Source organism: Psittacula echo (assembly GCF_963264785.1).
Source record: "Psittacula echo genome assembly, chromosome: 1".
Taxonomy (NCBI): domain Eukaryota; kingdom Metazoa; phylum Chordata; class Aves; order Psittaciformes; family Psittacidae; genus Psittacula; species Psittacula echo.
In genome coordinates, this window is record NC_137735.1 from 147,432,828 (window position 1) to 147,449,847 (window position 17,020).

General features: G+C 38.3%; 1 protein-coding gene across 1 annotated transcript in view; it reads right to left on the bottom strand.

Moving 5' to 3' along the window:
• CPED1 (cadherin like and PC-esterase domain containing 1) overlaps window positions 1-17,020 on the bottom strand; it is a gene marked incomplete at both ends in the record, with an annotated part of 153,978 nt that overhangs the window by 56,870 nt on the left and 80,088 nt on the right. Inside the window, 2 exon segments of the mRNA XM_080626642.1 lie at window positions 13,896-14,064; window positions 15,957-16,143. Of these exon segments, the coding sequence (XP_080482768.1) occupies window positions 13,896-14,064; window positions 15,957-16,143 (356 nt within the window).

A 17,020-nucleotide genomic window follows, 5' to 3' on the forward strand; every position in this document is an offset into this window, starting at 1 on the left:
CCAGTATTAGCCATAAAAAAAACAAAGAAGTACTAAAACCACTGAAAAAACTCCCAAATGTCTCATGTTCTAAAATGAACTGGCCCAGTATTGAATACTGTTTTATTTTTTCCCCATTAGCATAGTGTTGTCTCGCTCATACAGAGTTGTGCGTGTAAATGAAAGGAGTCTGAGATGTACAGAGACTCCAGGTGGAAAATATGCTTGAATCAACATAATAAAATGAGAAACAGAACCGTATTTATTTATAACTATATCAACAAGAATCACAGAAATAAATAAATACACTAAAAATATTGCAAAGTAGACCTCAATAATTCTTTATAAAGAGATTTCATGCTGCAAAATCTTGGGATCCAGACATAGCACTAGTTAAATGGTTTTGCCTTCTTTGAAATGGAGTCAAATATGCCCCCAAGCAATGTTTTTCAGGAAATAGGTTGACTGTGTCTTTAGCAAGAGGGCAAGGATTTATTCCAAGGATGTTACTATATGCAAAAGCAGGTAAAGACATTTAAAGTTCAAGGTCATTTTCTTCCAATAGCTAGTCAGATGCCTGGGATACCCTTACTGAGGTACTCATGTTCCATTCTGTTTTCTGCAATGAATCCCACCTTTCTTCTACAAACTTAGTTTTAACCAGTCACCATTTTTATTGTAACATCCTAAGACTAATTTATGCAGATCATGATAAATGTTTAAATGTGTTTAAATTTGACTAACTGAAAAACAGAGTCACTGGGTAAACTTTTAATTGATAATCTTTAAATTCACAAGCACCTGTAATGGCTGGAGGTTCTTACCCTAAAGGGAACAAGGCTGGCCTTGATTCTGACCTGACTGTGACTAGTCTGATGTGACTGATTTAAATTAAGTGCTTCCTTGTTTGTATCTACACACAGTAACCCTGAGCAAAATCAGAAACACTTACACATTAGTCGTTCCATGCTCTTTTACGATGTGTTGCATCATGTTCTGTAAACATTTAACATTCATCATGTGGGTAGCACATTTTATTTATAAGCTAAACAAAATAGATTAAAAGCACATACACAAAGAAAGTATTTAATGGCCTGAATTCCAGAATGTTTGCTTGGTAAAGTAACAGTATCTGCTGAGATGATCATGGTACTGTCGTTCTTTCCCCTTACTATATACATGCAGTAGGAAGTTTTCCTCTGCTCTTTTGTCATCTTCTTTGTTGCTCTCTTATTTCATGACCTCTGAGTTAATCCTTCTATTCTTCCTATTAGCAAGTTTAAGCAGGCAAACTTCAAACAGACTAGTGATGGGTCACAAGGTTTAATGGGCATGTAGATAATCATCTAAATTACATTTCTGGAGCTGATGGGCCAGACAGGCTTAGAGAGTAACTTTACCAGCTTTCACTGTTAATCAGCAAGGATTGTGTGTCTCAGTACATATCTGCCTTTGCCTGCCTCCCTGAGGGGCTGGGTCATACTGACTGATTTTCAAAGGCAGCTGCATTAGCTTTCTTCTCCCACAAAGTGTGTCGCGGAGGCCCAAATGACTTGAAAGGCAAATGTGACCACAGCTCAAACACCAAGCGCTCTCTTCTCATCAGTGTGGAATTGCTGGCCCTCCTTTTACAGATTATGATACTCAGCACAACAGTTGTTGCCAATTTTCATGATCTGTTAACACTTAGGAAGCCTCATGCTGAAGGCTCTTCTTTCACATCCATTGTGGTATCATCAAGGGGAAAATTCAACAAGCTATTTCACATTTTCTGATGAATTTGAGAGCAGTGTATGAGGGGTACTGAAAAGAATACAGTAATTGAACTGTCAATAGCAAATGCCCTGGATTTAAGCTATGAAACACAAACTGTAGAGAGAATAACAGTTCTCTGTAGGATACAGACAATTTTACGGCTACAGAAATAGCCATGGATATATACTGTGAACCTGCTTTTCTTAGTGAAGATACAAAGCAAAGTGCATAAAATCTGAGTCTCTTTTTTATTTTATATTGGTGGTTGTGTTTTGCATCTACCTTGATTCAAAAAGTAACAAGAGCAGTGGGTGATTGTCTTCCTGACTTTGATAGAAGCTTGTCCTTCAGCTTTCAGGTGTTAGACTCATCTTGCATAGTAAATACTTCTCGATGATTCATTTTACTGCTCTTTATCAAGTTGTTAAATAAACACAAAATCAGAACAATTAAACTATGATTAGTCATGCAATAAGCTTTCAGTGTCTTACTTAGGCCAACATTGGCCAATACTAGCACTCCTTAAAACAGTAAAAACCATTTCACGTATTTATAACTGTATACAGAAAAGAATCTGACTAACTAGCTAAGAAGTTAGACAACTTTCTGTTTTGGATCTCAATTAAAAGCATTCTACCAGAAGAAACTACTGAGAAACAAAGTAAAATAATCAAGAACACTGATTTCGTTATTTGCCTTTTGAACTTTGAGAAAGGAAGTTGTTTTCTGACTTTCCCCAGGTTTTCATAGATGAAACTATGAAATGTCTATTGCTTTGTGGCCTAGGTACAACTACTTCTGACTGATGTTAGAGAGAGACATGAATTAGCCTCTACACTTTTCTGTAATTTTCCAGTCCACAAAGCACACCATTTCTCAACCTTATAAACAAGGGTGACCAAATTTTCCACTTTATCTGGGACAGGCCCAGAAAGCGAGGACAAAATGAACATGAAGCAAGGAGAAAATGAACATGAGTCAGCAGTGTGCGCTCGCAGCCCAGAAAGCCAACCGTATCCTGGGCTGCATCAAAAGGAGCATGACCAGCAGGTCGAAGGAGGTGATCCTGCCCCTCTACTCTGCTCTCGTGAGACCTCTCTTGCAGTATTGTGTGCAGTTCTGGTGTCCTCAACATAAAAAGGACATGGAACTGTTGGAACAAGTCCAGAGGAGGGCCACGAGGATGATCAGGGGACTGGAGCACCTCCTGTATGGAGACAGGCTGAGAAAGTTGGGGCTGTTCAGCCTGAAGAAAAGAAGGCTGCGTGGAGACCTCATAGCAGCCTTCCAGTATCTGAAGGGGGCCTACAAGGATGCTGGGGAGGGCCTATTCATCAGGGACTGTAGTGACAGGACAAGGGGTAACGGGTTCAAACTTAAACAGGGGAAGTTTAGATTGGATATAAGGAAGAAATTCTTTACTGAGAGAGTGGTGAGGCACTGGAATGGGTTGCCCAGGGAGATTGTGAATGCTCCATCCTTGGTGGTGTTCAAGGGCAGGTTGGATGAGGCCTTGGGTGACATGGTTTAGTGACATGGGGTGTCCCTGCCCATGGCAGGGGGGTTGGAACTAGATGATCTCAAGGTCCTTTCCAACCCTAACTATTCTATGATTCTATGATTTTATGACTTTCCCATAAAACTTTCAGGTCTCAGTTTTGTCTCACATATTCAGAGGCATGGGATTATTCTATTTCCTGGATTCAGTATAGCAGCCTGAGCAAGTTACCTACTCTTGGTGCCACAGCATCTTTGGCTCTTTCAGTATAAAACAAAAATGGTCAAACCTCTATGCCAGATCATGAAACCCAAAATAGGATTTCAGTCATGTCACATCCTCTTTACCACCATAATGCACAGGGAAAATGATCTGAATTTCAAGTATTCATTGTGAGCATATAGCTGGAAGAGGTGACAGCCTTTATGCAGTGCAGCAATAAATCACTTAAATCTCCATTGTTCTATTGTACCATATGGTTGACTTGCAGAACTACCCTTTCTGCTTTTATTTTACCAAATCAGAATTATAAGATTATCATTAAAAGACCAGACAAATTACCATGAAGAGTTGGGGAGTCATAACTATGACTTATTAGTCTTCCCCTTGTATCACCATAACGAGCTATGCCATCTACTTCACAATACAGCTTCCTAATGGCAAAATGTCACCAATAATTTCCACTAGAATCAAAAGCTGAGATGTTCAAAACACAGCTATTATTTCTGGAGACGTGATAGTAGGCATACTTTCTTTTCTGTATATTCATTTTTGACAATACATTTTAACAAAATAAGTCTAGTTAGGTCAGACGCAAAGTACATTGAAGTCAATGGGAGTCTTTTCCCTGTTCAAAGGGCTTGAATTAAGGGTATTTTTCTCTTCTTTTACTCTTATGCACATGACAAAAAATGAGGCCAGAAGCTGTGACTAAATCCAAATGACAGTCTGATTGGAGAGTCTCAGAACTGAAGAGCTGCGGTTTATTTGCACAACTGTGAACTAAGCAACATAACAACTTTTGTTTGTCCTCAACTTGGCTCTTGACAGTTTTACCATGCACCCCTCATGATGTGTCTATGAGAATGACAAAACCTCTTGCAGGCAGAGTAAGCTCAGGTACCAGAAACCATGACACACCACGTCACCATGGAGCTGGACTGCCCTGTGTGCCAGGCAGCAGTGGCACTGTTCCCTGTGTTTGTTTTGCACCAGCTCGCTCACAGTCAGCACAAGAAGCTCCACAGCCCTCAACTGTCATGTCAGCAATTTAACCAGTGCTACCATTCACAAAAAATGCAACTGGGGCACCACCGAGACCTGGTGTGTCACACAAAGCTACTGATGTTTAACCTTAGAACAGTAACTTTTGCTCCAGTACAAACTGCAATGGCCATTTATAAACCAAAACAGATTCATGTGCAACATATCTGTGGCAAATACTTTGCCCATACGCATGTACTGATTTGTCAGTGACTTATAAACTGGCAGCCTGACCATGGTTGTAACACTTCATTTGCTGTCATACAGTGCAACTTATTTCTAACTAATGAGCTTTTTTGCCATGAATCAGGTACACTGACAGAATACAAACACTGGCACAGCTATTTACATACAACATAAGCTGAATATTTCAGCAAGGCTTTAAAAACTTCAGATGAACTTTTCTTCCTCTCCACCCTCTTCTATTATTGTACCTTTAAACACGTCATTGCACTTCCTGGAGCTGATAAATGAGAACAGATTAACTCATACTTTGCACTTCTCACACTTTGGTTCATCCAAAGACTTGTGAGGCCTTGCACTCTGCTGGGTGGTTAATTCTTATATCCTGATATTGCACAGTTGGAAATGGAAGCAGGGAATAATAATGGGCTACACATCCTGACTTCCTAATTGAGCACAGTTAATGTAGGCAATCAAAGCCTGAAAGCAAAAGCTTGGCCCACCATGGTGATTGAGATGGCTAAGCTTGATTCTATACGTTCCCTGTGGAATCAATAAAAAACAACAGCTGTTAGAAGGTAACCAAGTACATTACCTGTTCCTCTCCAAAGATCTCAGGGGCCTTCATTAAGTGATATTAATACAGTACACAGGGTATGCCTCAAGAGCACCCAACTCAGGGCTGCACACTAGGAGCTGCCTCTGCCTGCCCAGGCTCTGGCTCCAGTGGTGCCCTCCCCTACGCAGGGGTAGTCAGAAAGAAGAAACCTTTCTGTGGTTAGTCATGCTGGGTCAGCAGCACTCAGCCCCAAGCACTCAGCCTCTCAGCTGGCCTCAGGCTGAGACAATTCCAGCATGTACTCTCTCTTCTCCCTAAAGGGTTCTTATCACCAGTCCATCCAACTGTACCTCTCCTGCCTAAGCTGTGCAGAAGTGCATGGAGGAATCACGGAAGGCAGGGATAGGAAACAAGAATAAGCACAAAAATATCTGTCCTACCTGGAATCTTCTGGACAAACTATTGCTACCAGTTCTCTAGCAAAATGTAACTGATTCCAGTGATGTTATTGGGCCTCTATTATACTGAAATCATCCAAAATAAGAGCAAAAAAGGAGCATAAGTGAAAACCTATTCTAATTGTGTGGGATGATTGCCTGATAACTTAGCACAAATAAAATTCCCTAGCTTACAAGAATTATATAAAACCGGCTTTTCTGATAAGCTTTTCCAGAGCACAGTTTTCTCTCAAGAGCTGAATTGTCTACTCAATATTTACTGTTGTCTGTCTCCTTTCACAGCCACCCACAATGGTTCATTGCTATTGTTTAAAACCACATTTCAATCCTCTGGTTAAAGGCAAGGGATCAGAAAAAACTAGGTCTGGTCCATTCTGTACTAGCAGTCCTTTATGGGCTCAGATATAGCACTGTTTTTACAGAATCTGTATGCACAGCACTGTACCTGTCTCAGCATCTCCCCATCCTGCAGCATCCTGGGAAGCAAGGAGTCTGTCAGGCTGAAATGTCCAATCATACACCCCACCACCACTAGTGGGATCTTGCTCACTAGTTGCAAACATATGGGTCAGAATTTGACTCCCTATCATATTTTAGTCATGCAATTGTGAGTTTCTGTTTGGCTAGTTTCCAGGTTGATCTTTATCTTCTGTGTCTTTAATGTGCCATGCACACTCATGGGATGACATCAGTAATTGTATGAAGGGGGAGAACAGCCTGAGTACACAAAAGAATGGAATTGCTCTGTCAGTTCGCTGAGGGTTTTTATGGTTTTGTTCCTCATGTAATGATATACTAATGACATTTTTGTGTGGCAGGATAATAGCAAAATAACCATTCAAGTCAGGAGTCAACTAACTGAGTGTCTAAGATGGTGGTATGTTCCTAATAAGACTGTGCTAAGTTGCAAACACACAAAAGAGGGAAAGGAAGGGGAGGAGATACTAAATTTTCCTTTGCTGAGGTAGGAGGTGCTACAAACAACACTAGCTGGTGTCAATAAATCCAGTGGTGATGAAGAGAGAGATCATTCCTGGTTTAAGAATTATTATATTAACCTAATACTTCCTATGGCTAATGATCATGAACAAAACTATTTTTTTGGTGTAATCTCAATCATTGTTGGCTTAAAATTGTTACATTGCTGAATCAGCATCACATGAATTGTCTCAAAGCACTGGTGGCAAGTTATCTGTCAGTGATCTGTGTAACACACCCCATTTCCCGTGTACAAAGCATCATAATGATGACAAATGTAGCCGCTGCATGGAAACATCCTCTCTCTTCAGTCTCTGCCTAATACTTCTGGAGACATTTCCTAGAGGGTATCTGGTATTAATCTTCCATCACATGTTAAACAGGAAACTTAGCTATATAAAGAAGACTAAGCACAATTAATATAAAATCAGGAGAGTAAGCAAAATGCAGTAAGCCAGAAGACTACATGCTTTTCTCCAAGCAGCTGGACCCAATGTGGAGCTGAGCCTCAAAGTTTGAGCTCTGGAATGTGGCAACCCCAAAATGCTGGAGAGTACGATGATGGTTCTAATCAGGCACAGCCTACTGGAGCTATAGGATAAAACTGTAAAGCAAATTTGCATTCCATGCTTAGAGAAAGAGATACCTAAGTAGAAGCAGAGCCAAACTCATTCTTATGTTGGTTCTTCCCACCTTGTGCCTATTTTCTCTTCATGGCCTGGTAGAGCCTGACAGATATCTGACTGATATTTATGTTATGGGAATCCATGATTATCAGATCATAGTGCAGACTCTGAATGAGGTCAACTGTGTAGGTGAAAGAAGTCACTGTTTGATTTCTAGGAAAAAACCCAACAGAGTGTTACATCAATTACCCCAAAGGACAGATATATGCTCTGTTGAGTTTTTGAGACCTTTCCTTAAAGTAGCAGATAGTGGCCGCTGATCATGATTATCCATCCTAACAGCCACGTTTCTGATGCTGAGATCCAAAAGAAGTTCAGCACAGAACAGCATAAATGTAAAGAAGATCCATCACAATGATTAATTGTTCCTCTGATTCATCTACAAAGCAATGCTTTAAATCATCACGAAAGTCTTGTTATAATTAAAACGTGGCAAGAATTTTTCCTCCAGTGGTTGACAAAACAGAATATGCTGACTCTACAAAATATTTTGTTCTGAGATATAAACAGAAAATAACTTTCTACTTGCAAAGTAGCTCAATGCATTTGTTATTTACACCTTTACTTTCTGTATCTTCATATACTTATACTTTTTAGAAGCAACAAGTTTTATTATCATTTAGGTGCTCATTAATTTTATACTTACAGTGAATTATGACTATCCCATGGTCCCTTGATCTTTAAATACTTTAAAACCCCTTCAAATAGTTTTTAGATTTTCCTGAGCTGTTTGACTATGAATATTTAGGAAAATTATGAACAATACCAGAAGTTTTATGCAAGTGAATTCACTCACTACCTTTGTCTAGCATATATAATGGAAGAGAATTTAGCTGTAAGTTTCTGTCAGGACAGGTACTCCACCAGTGTAATTTTAAATTGCTCACCTGAAATAAATTGAACTATGTTGACATACAGCAGTTGAATATGTAAGCCCTTACTTTCCTTTTAACGGCAGTCTCTCTGTACTAACTCTCTAATAATTTTGTGGCTTTCATCTGAAATTCCTCCAGTTTAACAATGTATTCAGTTTGCTACGTATTTGCTCTTCAAGGTTAGGCGAACATTGCTTTGTCTGCCCTGGGGAGTGGGTTGCAACCCCAAATAATTAACACTTTATTTAATAATTTATTTAATCTATTAAATATTTAATATTAAATATTTAATATTAAATCTCTTAAATAATACACATGTACTTCTAGTACTAGTGTACTTCTAATCTTTTGTCTGTTTTCACACATAAATCCCTTCTACAACTTCTGCATGAAGCTCCTCCTCATTTAAAACCGGGTCTCTGTTTCTTCAGCTATATATATTCACTTTCAGGAGCTTTAAATCTCAATGTGAATTTGTTTTATGAAGAAAGTAAAGGTTGCCTTAAGCAGCACCCACAGCCACTATTCTGTGCCCAGCTGCTCACTTCTGCCCCTGCACCTACCCCTTCCTTTGTGCTCACATAGAGAAGTTAGAAACTTTATCCTAGAAACTAGTCCCTTTAAAAAAAACGTTCTTCCATCTAGTTCATGAGTAGCTGAGAGCAGCGAAAGGGACGCTTAAGTTGGCATTGGCCCTGGAAAACATGACTGTCATATTATGCTGTCACCAGTATTTCTGAAGAAAGTTTAGAGTATAGGCTTGAGTATTTCAAATCTAACAATGAGTGGGTTTTTTGCTTGTCCCAGCCACTCTCTCCTTGAAAACAGAGTATTCTGGACTGCACAATAGCTAAAATCTTTAGCTTAACAGTTGTGCCAATATAAATTTTGAATATCTTTCATCAAGGAACACTCTTTGAATCAAAATATCTTCTTTTGAAGAAAGCATATGCTTTTTTAAATGTTTTTCATAATCAGAAAGCTTAAAAAAAAAAAAAAAAAAGAAAGAAAAACTCCAACAATTGGACTCAACCTTTTTTTTTTTTTTTTTTTGAGTTTGTGGCATTTTCTGTTGCTTTCTGAAAAATTCAGAACAACTGCATAAAATTCTTGCCAACTCTAGATCTGAGAAGGCTAAAGAATGCATGATTGCTCCTACATAGGTATTCTTTTATTCTTTGACAGAGATGTGAGCTAACTTTGCAAATAAGATACAGTCTGGTTGCTGATAAAGTTAGGTTGTATATTCAGTTCCAGAGATACACTTTCTCTGTGTTTTCAAGCAAGTCAAACCCAGAACTAGCAAAAATATTAACTGCTGCTTCAAGAAGCCCTGCAAAGCCTGAGAGTCTGTACATGGCATGTGCAGTGCCTTAAGAATAGAAGAGATGGGTGGGAAATACAGAAAAGACTCATGTGCTTCCAGCCTGTCCTACTACAGGACAAATACTTTGTTTCTCTCCTAATCTTTTCTTATTTCTTTTTATTTTATGGACATTATCTAATATTTGCAAGGTTCTTTGCAATCTCTGCATGAAAGCACTAGGCAAAGTATTAATTCATGTTTCTACAATTCATAAGTTTTACTTGTACTGTCTGGTGTGAAAGGTGTAACAGTAAACAGTTTAAAATTAAGTAAGGACATTTTATTTTCCTTGGGAAACTCATAACTTGACCTGAAAAACAAAGTATTCTCATATCTTACATAACAGAAGAAATGAAATTACTTTGATTTTTTTTAATTCTTCCTTTCTAAAGGGTTTTCTTATCTTTACCTTTCAAAGACTAAGAAAAAGTTAAATATAGTTATGATATTAGGCCTAGATCTTGCTTGTTTTTTCATCCATGGAAGCTTAGTAGACAGAAAGAGAAATCAACATCTTGCTGCTGGTATCTTGTTGCCAGCTGCATTACACAGTCAGCAATTCTATACCAGTATCTCATTATCATATCTCATTATCAGCTCTGTTGGACTTCTTATGCTATCTGGACTCTAAGAAATGAATACAATGAAACAGTTAATAAAAACATAAGGGAGAATAGTACTTAAGAATAAGGTGTTCTATAAAAATCAAGGAAGTTTTTAAAGCTGTTCTCCTGTAAGTCTGTTCTCTCAGAGCTGAGAAAGCTGTAGAACAGCCAAAGAATCAGCCTACTGCACTGCACTATTCTGGAAAGAGCCTTTTCACATTTTGTGCAAATGCACAGACAAAGATAATGATATGGCTATAAAGTATAATATTACCTCATATTACCTCATATTGCAAGTGCAAAAACAAATAAATGACTGTATTACTAAAAAAAAAAAAAAAACAAAACCAAAAAAACCAATCAAAGAAAAAAACAATACACAAAAACCTCCAACAAAAAACAAACACCAAAAAACATGTGGCAGCAAGGACAGTATGGGTACAAAAGTTCATAATGTCAAACAAGGTTCTCTAAGCATAGTTGCTTTCCATGATTGCAAAGATTAACTATCAAAGAGGTAGCATCCACATATTTAAAGTGAGGCATAGATAAATGTTTGCATTTTTAAGATAATGGGCAGTGCAAGAATGAATAAAATATTTTTTTCCTTTATGACAGTGTGTACGTAGTCTGGGATCTTTCACGTGATGGTAATCCTGATACCTCAGTCTTAAGAGCTCATTGTTTTTTCTGCTTGCTTTGTGTTCTGCCTATCTTGGTATCACAGCTTCACAGGTGATAATGAAATGGCACCACTTCTTTCAAGGACATTTAATTTGAATGTTGTCAACAACTGCACAAAATCAAGTTAAAGCACAAACCAACAACCTCTCCATTTGCAGCCCAAGCAATACTGTCAAAATACAGAACACACAATAAAAACCAGCCAAAGCTGCTGAAGGTGCTAAGGTGATGCCACGGTTTATCCCTTACTAATTTGGTTGCAATGAGGATTTATAACTGATATCAAAAAGTTGAGAAGACAATATTTTTTCCCCTTTTAGAAGCTGCAAGGCTTGGAACGACACACTTCTTCACTCCATAGCCTTGAAATTAATCCAGGATTATTCAACTGCATGAGAATTGTTAGAAGACTGGAAACAACATCCCGCACTCCGTCTTTTTATTGTAACCTTCCTTATAGTATCATCTTGCAGTGAAACCTGAATATCCTAATGGGATTAAACATGAAAGAAAGTAGGGAAAAAAGTCACTGGATTAGAATTTTAACTGAAGCCTTCTGTGAGAAAGACCACACCACTGTCAGTGACCTTTCTCTCCCCATGTGTGATCCCAGTTGTGCCTAGTCAAGTGTCCAAAGCAGACTCCATCAGTTCACGCTGTATTTATCCTTTAGCTCCTGAAACAGGTGTCTTGTTACTAAGAGAACAAGCTTTCATTCTATTGGTCAGGGTCTATTAACCGACCCTGAAAAACTGCATAATGTTCTCCGGCATGAAAAGCAGAATGTAATGATGCTATTTAAGACATGAGTTTTGTATTGATAAAAAACATCATAATGAGCAAAATTCTGTTCTAGCAAGTAGGGAAAAGGGGAAAAAAAATGTAGGCTTTTGAGTGAGTTAGAATGCCATTGCTATCTCTAGCTCCAGCCTTTGTTTGTTTTTTAAATGCACTCTGATAAGTTTGCCTTTATATATCTAAAAAAAAATGTTTTAGAATCTCATACTGTATCTTCACAGACCTCATTAGATACCACAAGAATGCTTTTCATCTCGTTTTTACTCTAAACTCCTGAAGTCCTCCCTAGCTCTGAACAATTATATTAAGTAGGGAGCAGTTATTCACAGATGGGCAGAAAACTAAGCTCAATCAAAAGAAACTTCTAAAACACCTTTCATTTTTATCATTCTAGATCTCCTTGCCTTTGCAGTGCTTCAAAAGATTCATACTCAGTCTCATAAATACTATCATAAAACATTAACAACAGTGTAAACTGTAGTGTGGGAGGATATGTATGAGGTTGAATTCCTGTTCCTACACCCAGACACATGCTCTAAATGAGGCAACAAGAAGAACTTTCCTCACATCTTTCCAGCCAGTGTGTTCTCCTAGTAATGTAACTCCAGCTCAACCTACTGTTGCTCTCCTTTTCATACTAATTGAAATACCTGAAATGAAATCTTAGGTATTAATTTGTTCATTTTTGTTTTACTGTAGCAACTACTACATCTAGTGCTGAACCAGCACAAAGAGCAAAAAGATAGTCCTTGACCTTTTGTAAGATTAGTGTAAGAGAATAGCTAGACAGCACCATAATCAGGTATGCGGATCAGTAGTCAATAGGCCATGACTACTACATGCATTTTATCTGACAGTTCTGATTTGCAGATTGAGATAATTATTGTCAACATACAATTTCCTATCAACATTTATAATCTCTTGGGCTCCTGTTTTAAAGCCCCAGTTCTTATTTCTCCTAAAGAAAAAAAAAATGCCTTTTGATCTGTCCCATTACATAAAATGCTCTGCCTTCTCCCACCCTGGTCTCCCAACCTCTTTTGTAGTATACAGAAAGAAAACAGAGTAGGGACATAAAGTTTACAAAAAGGATGTATTGATATACAAAGATCTTCACAAAGAAGATAAGTTAGACATTTGACATAAACAAGAATGACAGTTTCAACACTATGGTTTTAAAAATCCTGCTTCCTGGTTGCAGAATTAATTGTGATGAAATATATTCATCCTGGATGCTTTAATAATAGGAGAGCATTTAATCTGCCTTTTAATTTGCCAAACTTTTAAATCTGCCAAACCTTTTAATCTGCCTAAACTTCCATAGACAAAAGCCTTTGATTATGATTTACCATGTCACTTCCCTCTTTGAATCAACTGGCTTATCTTTGCCCACCATATCAAGTACCAAAGTTTAGTGCTCAAACTCTGTAATCTAAACAGCACTGCTCCAGTGTGTCCCAGGTTTTCTATCTTACAAAAAATAACACCATAGTTTCATGAACAGAAAGCTTCACTGGTCCTTTCTTTCATTATCTTTCTTCCAATTCTGTGTCTAATTCAGACTTGGCTCCCATTTTTTCATCCAAGAAACCCACTGCTTCCTAAGGACTGTTATTTGTTAGGAGTCATTTATTTGCATTCCCAAACTTATATCTGGATAGATGTGATATAAGCAACAATCATCCCTTCCTAAGGATTCATCAATGGGTTTTTTCCACTATGTTTTTTGGTCTTCTAGAATTAACACATTTCATTCATAAATTATCTAGCAGCATTTGTCTTGAACACTGATAAACACACTGTCATCATAAATAACTTTCCTGGTAAAAGGATTTCCATGGCTCCAATGTCATAGATAGTTATGAAAACTGCACTCTGCCCACTGCAAGGTACAGAGGGACTGTTTTCTCGCAAGCAGACAACAGCTCTCTGATGAGTAAGGTTTGCTGACCAAAAGGATTAATTAACCTGGAATTCTCAACTACATGGTAACTGCTACAGGTATTTATGCCAGATTTACTTTTTATATCCAAAATGTTATCTAAATGCTGTATTTCATACATTTATAGCATTTAGAAGTCAGATTTTAATGTACCAAAACTTACTCTACACCAACTTTGGCCCATGTACACTAATGTATCTCACTGGATGAACAGAAACCAGTTAAATTCAGTATTAATTTGCACAGCAAAAAAGTAAAGACAATACCTGCACAAAGCCACACATCATGTAGTCATCAAACAAAGGCAGACTAGGGCGGTCCTCTCGATATATTGTGATTTTGTAGCTGCTCACAACCTGAGGGCTGGTCTGCGAATCATCTGTTACAAGAACAATGACTTTGTTCAATCCAAGGCCAAGGGGGTAGTTAGCAATGCTGGAAGGCAAAACAGGAAAGAAGTGGAACAAACACTAAAGATACAAAGATTTACACTGCTTTATATATGGCAGATAAAATTTACTTGCTCCTTGAGGTTTCTATTTGTAACATTTTCTTTTTCTTTCAAAATACATATGATTTTAAATAAAAAAAAAAAAAAAAACCAGTGTAAAATGAGATTTGTCACAATTTACATTTCTTTCAGGAAAACTAAACAACGACAGTGAAACTTAGTGGTAACAACGTCAGTGGCAACAATTCTGACATGGAATCTGTGAATGAAGGGAAATGAGAAATGCTGAAAGACACAGAACCTGCATATTTACTTTTCAATGTAAATGATATATTGCTATTCTATTTTACTTCTACAAGGAAGGAAGTTTTTTCACATGCATCCATGTTGACTGCCAGAGCAGTTAACATTAAAACACTAAAGCTGAGTGGAAGAATTTTATGGGAGCTTCTTTTGAATTGATAAATCAAGACTCATTTCCTTTAGAAAATAGAGAAAGCATATTAGGCATTAGATCAGTAACAACCGTCCAGTCTGGTTAATAGCAGACATTCTAGGTCAAAGCTTCTGCTTCACAGACAGTCAAAACACAGTGAATTGCATAGGCTTTTCATGCCATGAAGCAAAGCTAGCTCTGTAATGGTTAAGGATTCTTCCTCCCAAGTGCATCACTGTCCCTGCTCTCCCTTTCATCCACTCACTAATGGCTAGTATGTAAATAGAACAGTTCTCTAGTTCTGAGTTACCTGACCCAGATAAATAAACCCTCTTTGTCCCTCCCAACATCCAAAACCAAGTCATGCCCAAAATACCTATTGGGATTGTCCCTGGCACATGCTGTCTGTGAGAGAGATGGTTGGGAAAGCCAAAACTGTGCCAGGGATCAGAGTAGCAATTAAACATCATGGATTGTGTTTCAGCGCTCGAACTTGACATTTAGTGATAACTTTGCTCTCTACCCTGTCTTCTAAGTTTATACTTCTCTAAAAGATCAGATAAACTGTGCTTCTTGCTGATGACAAGGTGACCCACTTAGTAGAAGAGGGAAAGGCTGTTGAAGTTGTTTATCTGGACTTCAGTAAAGCCTTTGAGGCTTTCCTAGAGCATTCTCCTGGAGAAACTGTCTGCACATGGATTGGATGGGTGTACTCTTTGTTGGGTAAAAATCTGGCTGGATGGCCAGGCTCAAAAAGTGGTGGTGAATGGAGTTAAATCCAGTTGATGCCAGTCGTAAGTGGTGTTCCCCAGGGCTCAGTACTGGGGTCAGCTCTGTTTAATATCTTTTTCAATGACTTGGATGAGGGGATCAAGTGCACCCTCAGCAAGTTTGTAGATGACACCAAGTTGGGCAGGTGTGTTGATCTGCTTAAGAGTAGAAAGGCATTACAGAGGGATCTGAATAGGGTGGATCAATGGGACAATGTCAACTGTATGAGTTTCAAAAAGGCTCAGTTCCAGAACCTGCACTTGGGTCACAACAACCCCATGCAATGCTATAGGCTTAGGGAAGAGTGGCTGGAGAGCTGTCCGGTGGAAAAGAACAGGGGAAGTTGGTTGGTAGCCAGCGAAATGTGAGCCAGTTTGTGCCCAGGTGGCCAAAAAGGCCAATAGCGTTTCGTCTTGTATCAGAAATAGTGTGGCCAACAGGACTAGGGAAGTGACTGCCCCCTGTACTCAGCACTGGTGAGGCTGTGTCTTTAATACTGTGTTAAGTTCTGGGCCACTCACTACAAGAAAGACACTGAGGTGCCAGAGTGTGTCTAGAGAAGGACAATGAAGCTGGTGAAGGAAACATAAAACAATTCTGTAATATTTTGATGTATTTCCAAAGTTAAGGACACTTTTATTTTTTACACTCATATTTTGTCACTCATACCTTGGCCCTTTCTTCTCGTCAAGATGTACTTGGCATTGACAGTTAGAAGGTTCTGCTCCTATCTTCACCGTCACCATGTCGAATGGGACTTCTGCATAGTATTCTTTGATCTTTGGGTTAAACTGAGGATTCAGGTCCAGCTGTGGACTGGTGAAGATCTGCCTGATATGAGATAGGGTATCTTTATCTGTTCCAAGAAGGCATCAAAGAAAAAACTGTGAAATGTATGAACATTTTTAAGTAACATGCAACTTCTGGCAGATTGATAACATGTACAGTGACAAGATTTTTAATGCCTGGTCACTCTGATATTGATAATCCTTGCTGCAAGGTCTTAATGGATTTTCTATTGGCATTTCATAGAAGTTTTTAGAGCCTGGAGGGATTTTAATCGTTCAGCACCCAATGACTCCAGCCAAAGTCACAAAACTCAAAGTCTTAGTAAGCCTTTGAAAATGCAAGGATTAGGTCTGGGAGACCTTGGCTCTATTTGGTTAACTGAAACTTGAAGAGTCAGGCCAAAATTCATAACCTACTTAGGTACCAGCCTGTGTACAGGGTTTATGTACATGTGCAATTGTCAATAATAGTCAAAATAACTTAGACATATTCTTAATGCTCATGAGAACAAGTCACATGGAGATATTTAGACCCATGGGGTCATTTGCAGTACAGCTGGAAGAAAGTTTTATTAAAATTCCTAAATCAACAAATTCCAGCTCCTTCCCTGTGTATGAAACCTCCACATTCAAATCCTATCTGCTCAGATGTATCCTTTATTTTGCAGTGTTTGCCAAATGACTCATGAGAATAATTATTTGCTGGCTACCCACTTATGACAAATATTTTAATCCAACCTACTGGATTCAGATTTACAGCATAATTACACATTCAAAAGTGGCTTTTCACATATATTCTCTAGTACAGGCTTAAAGCTGAGCACTTCAGAAAATATTCCAGCCAGGAAACTCTTTTACTATAATATCCAAAAAACTCTTGTGGCTTAAAATACGGCTTAGAAGGGGCATAAATGATGCAAGCAGATCTATGTGGGCCTTTTCTAC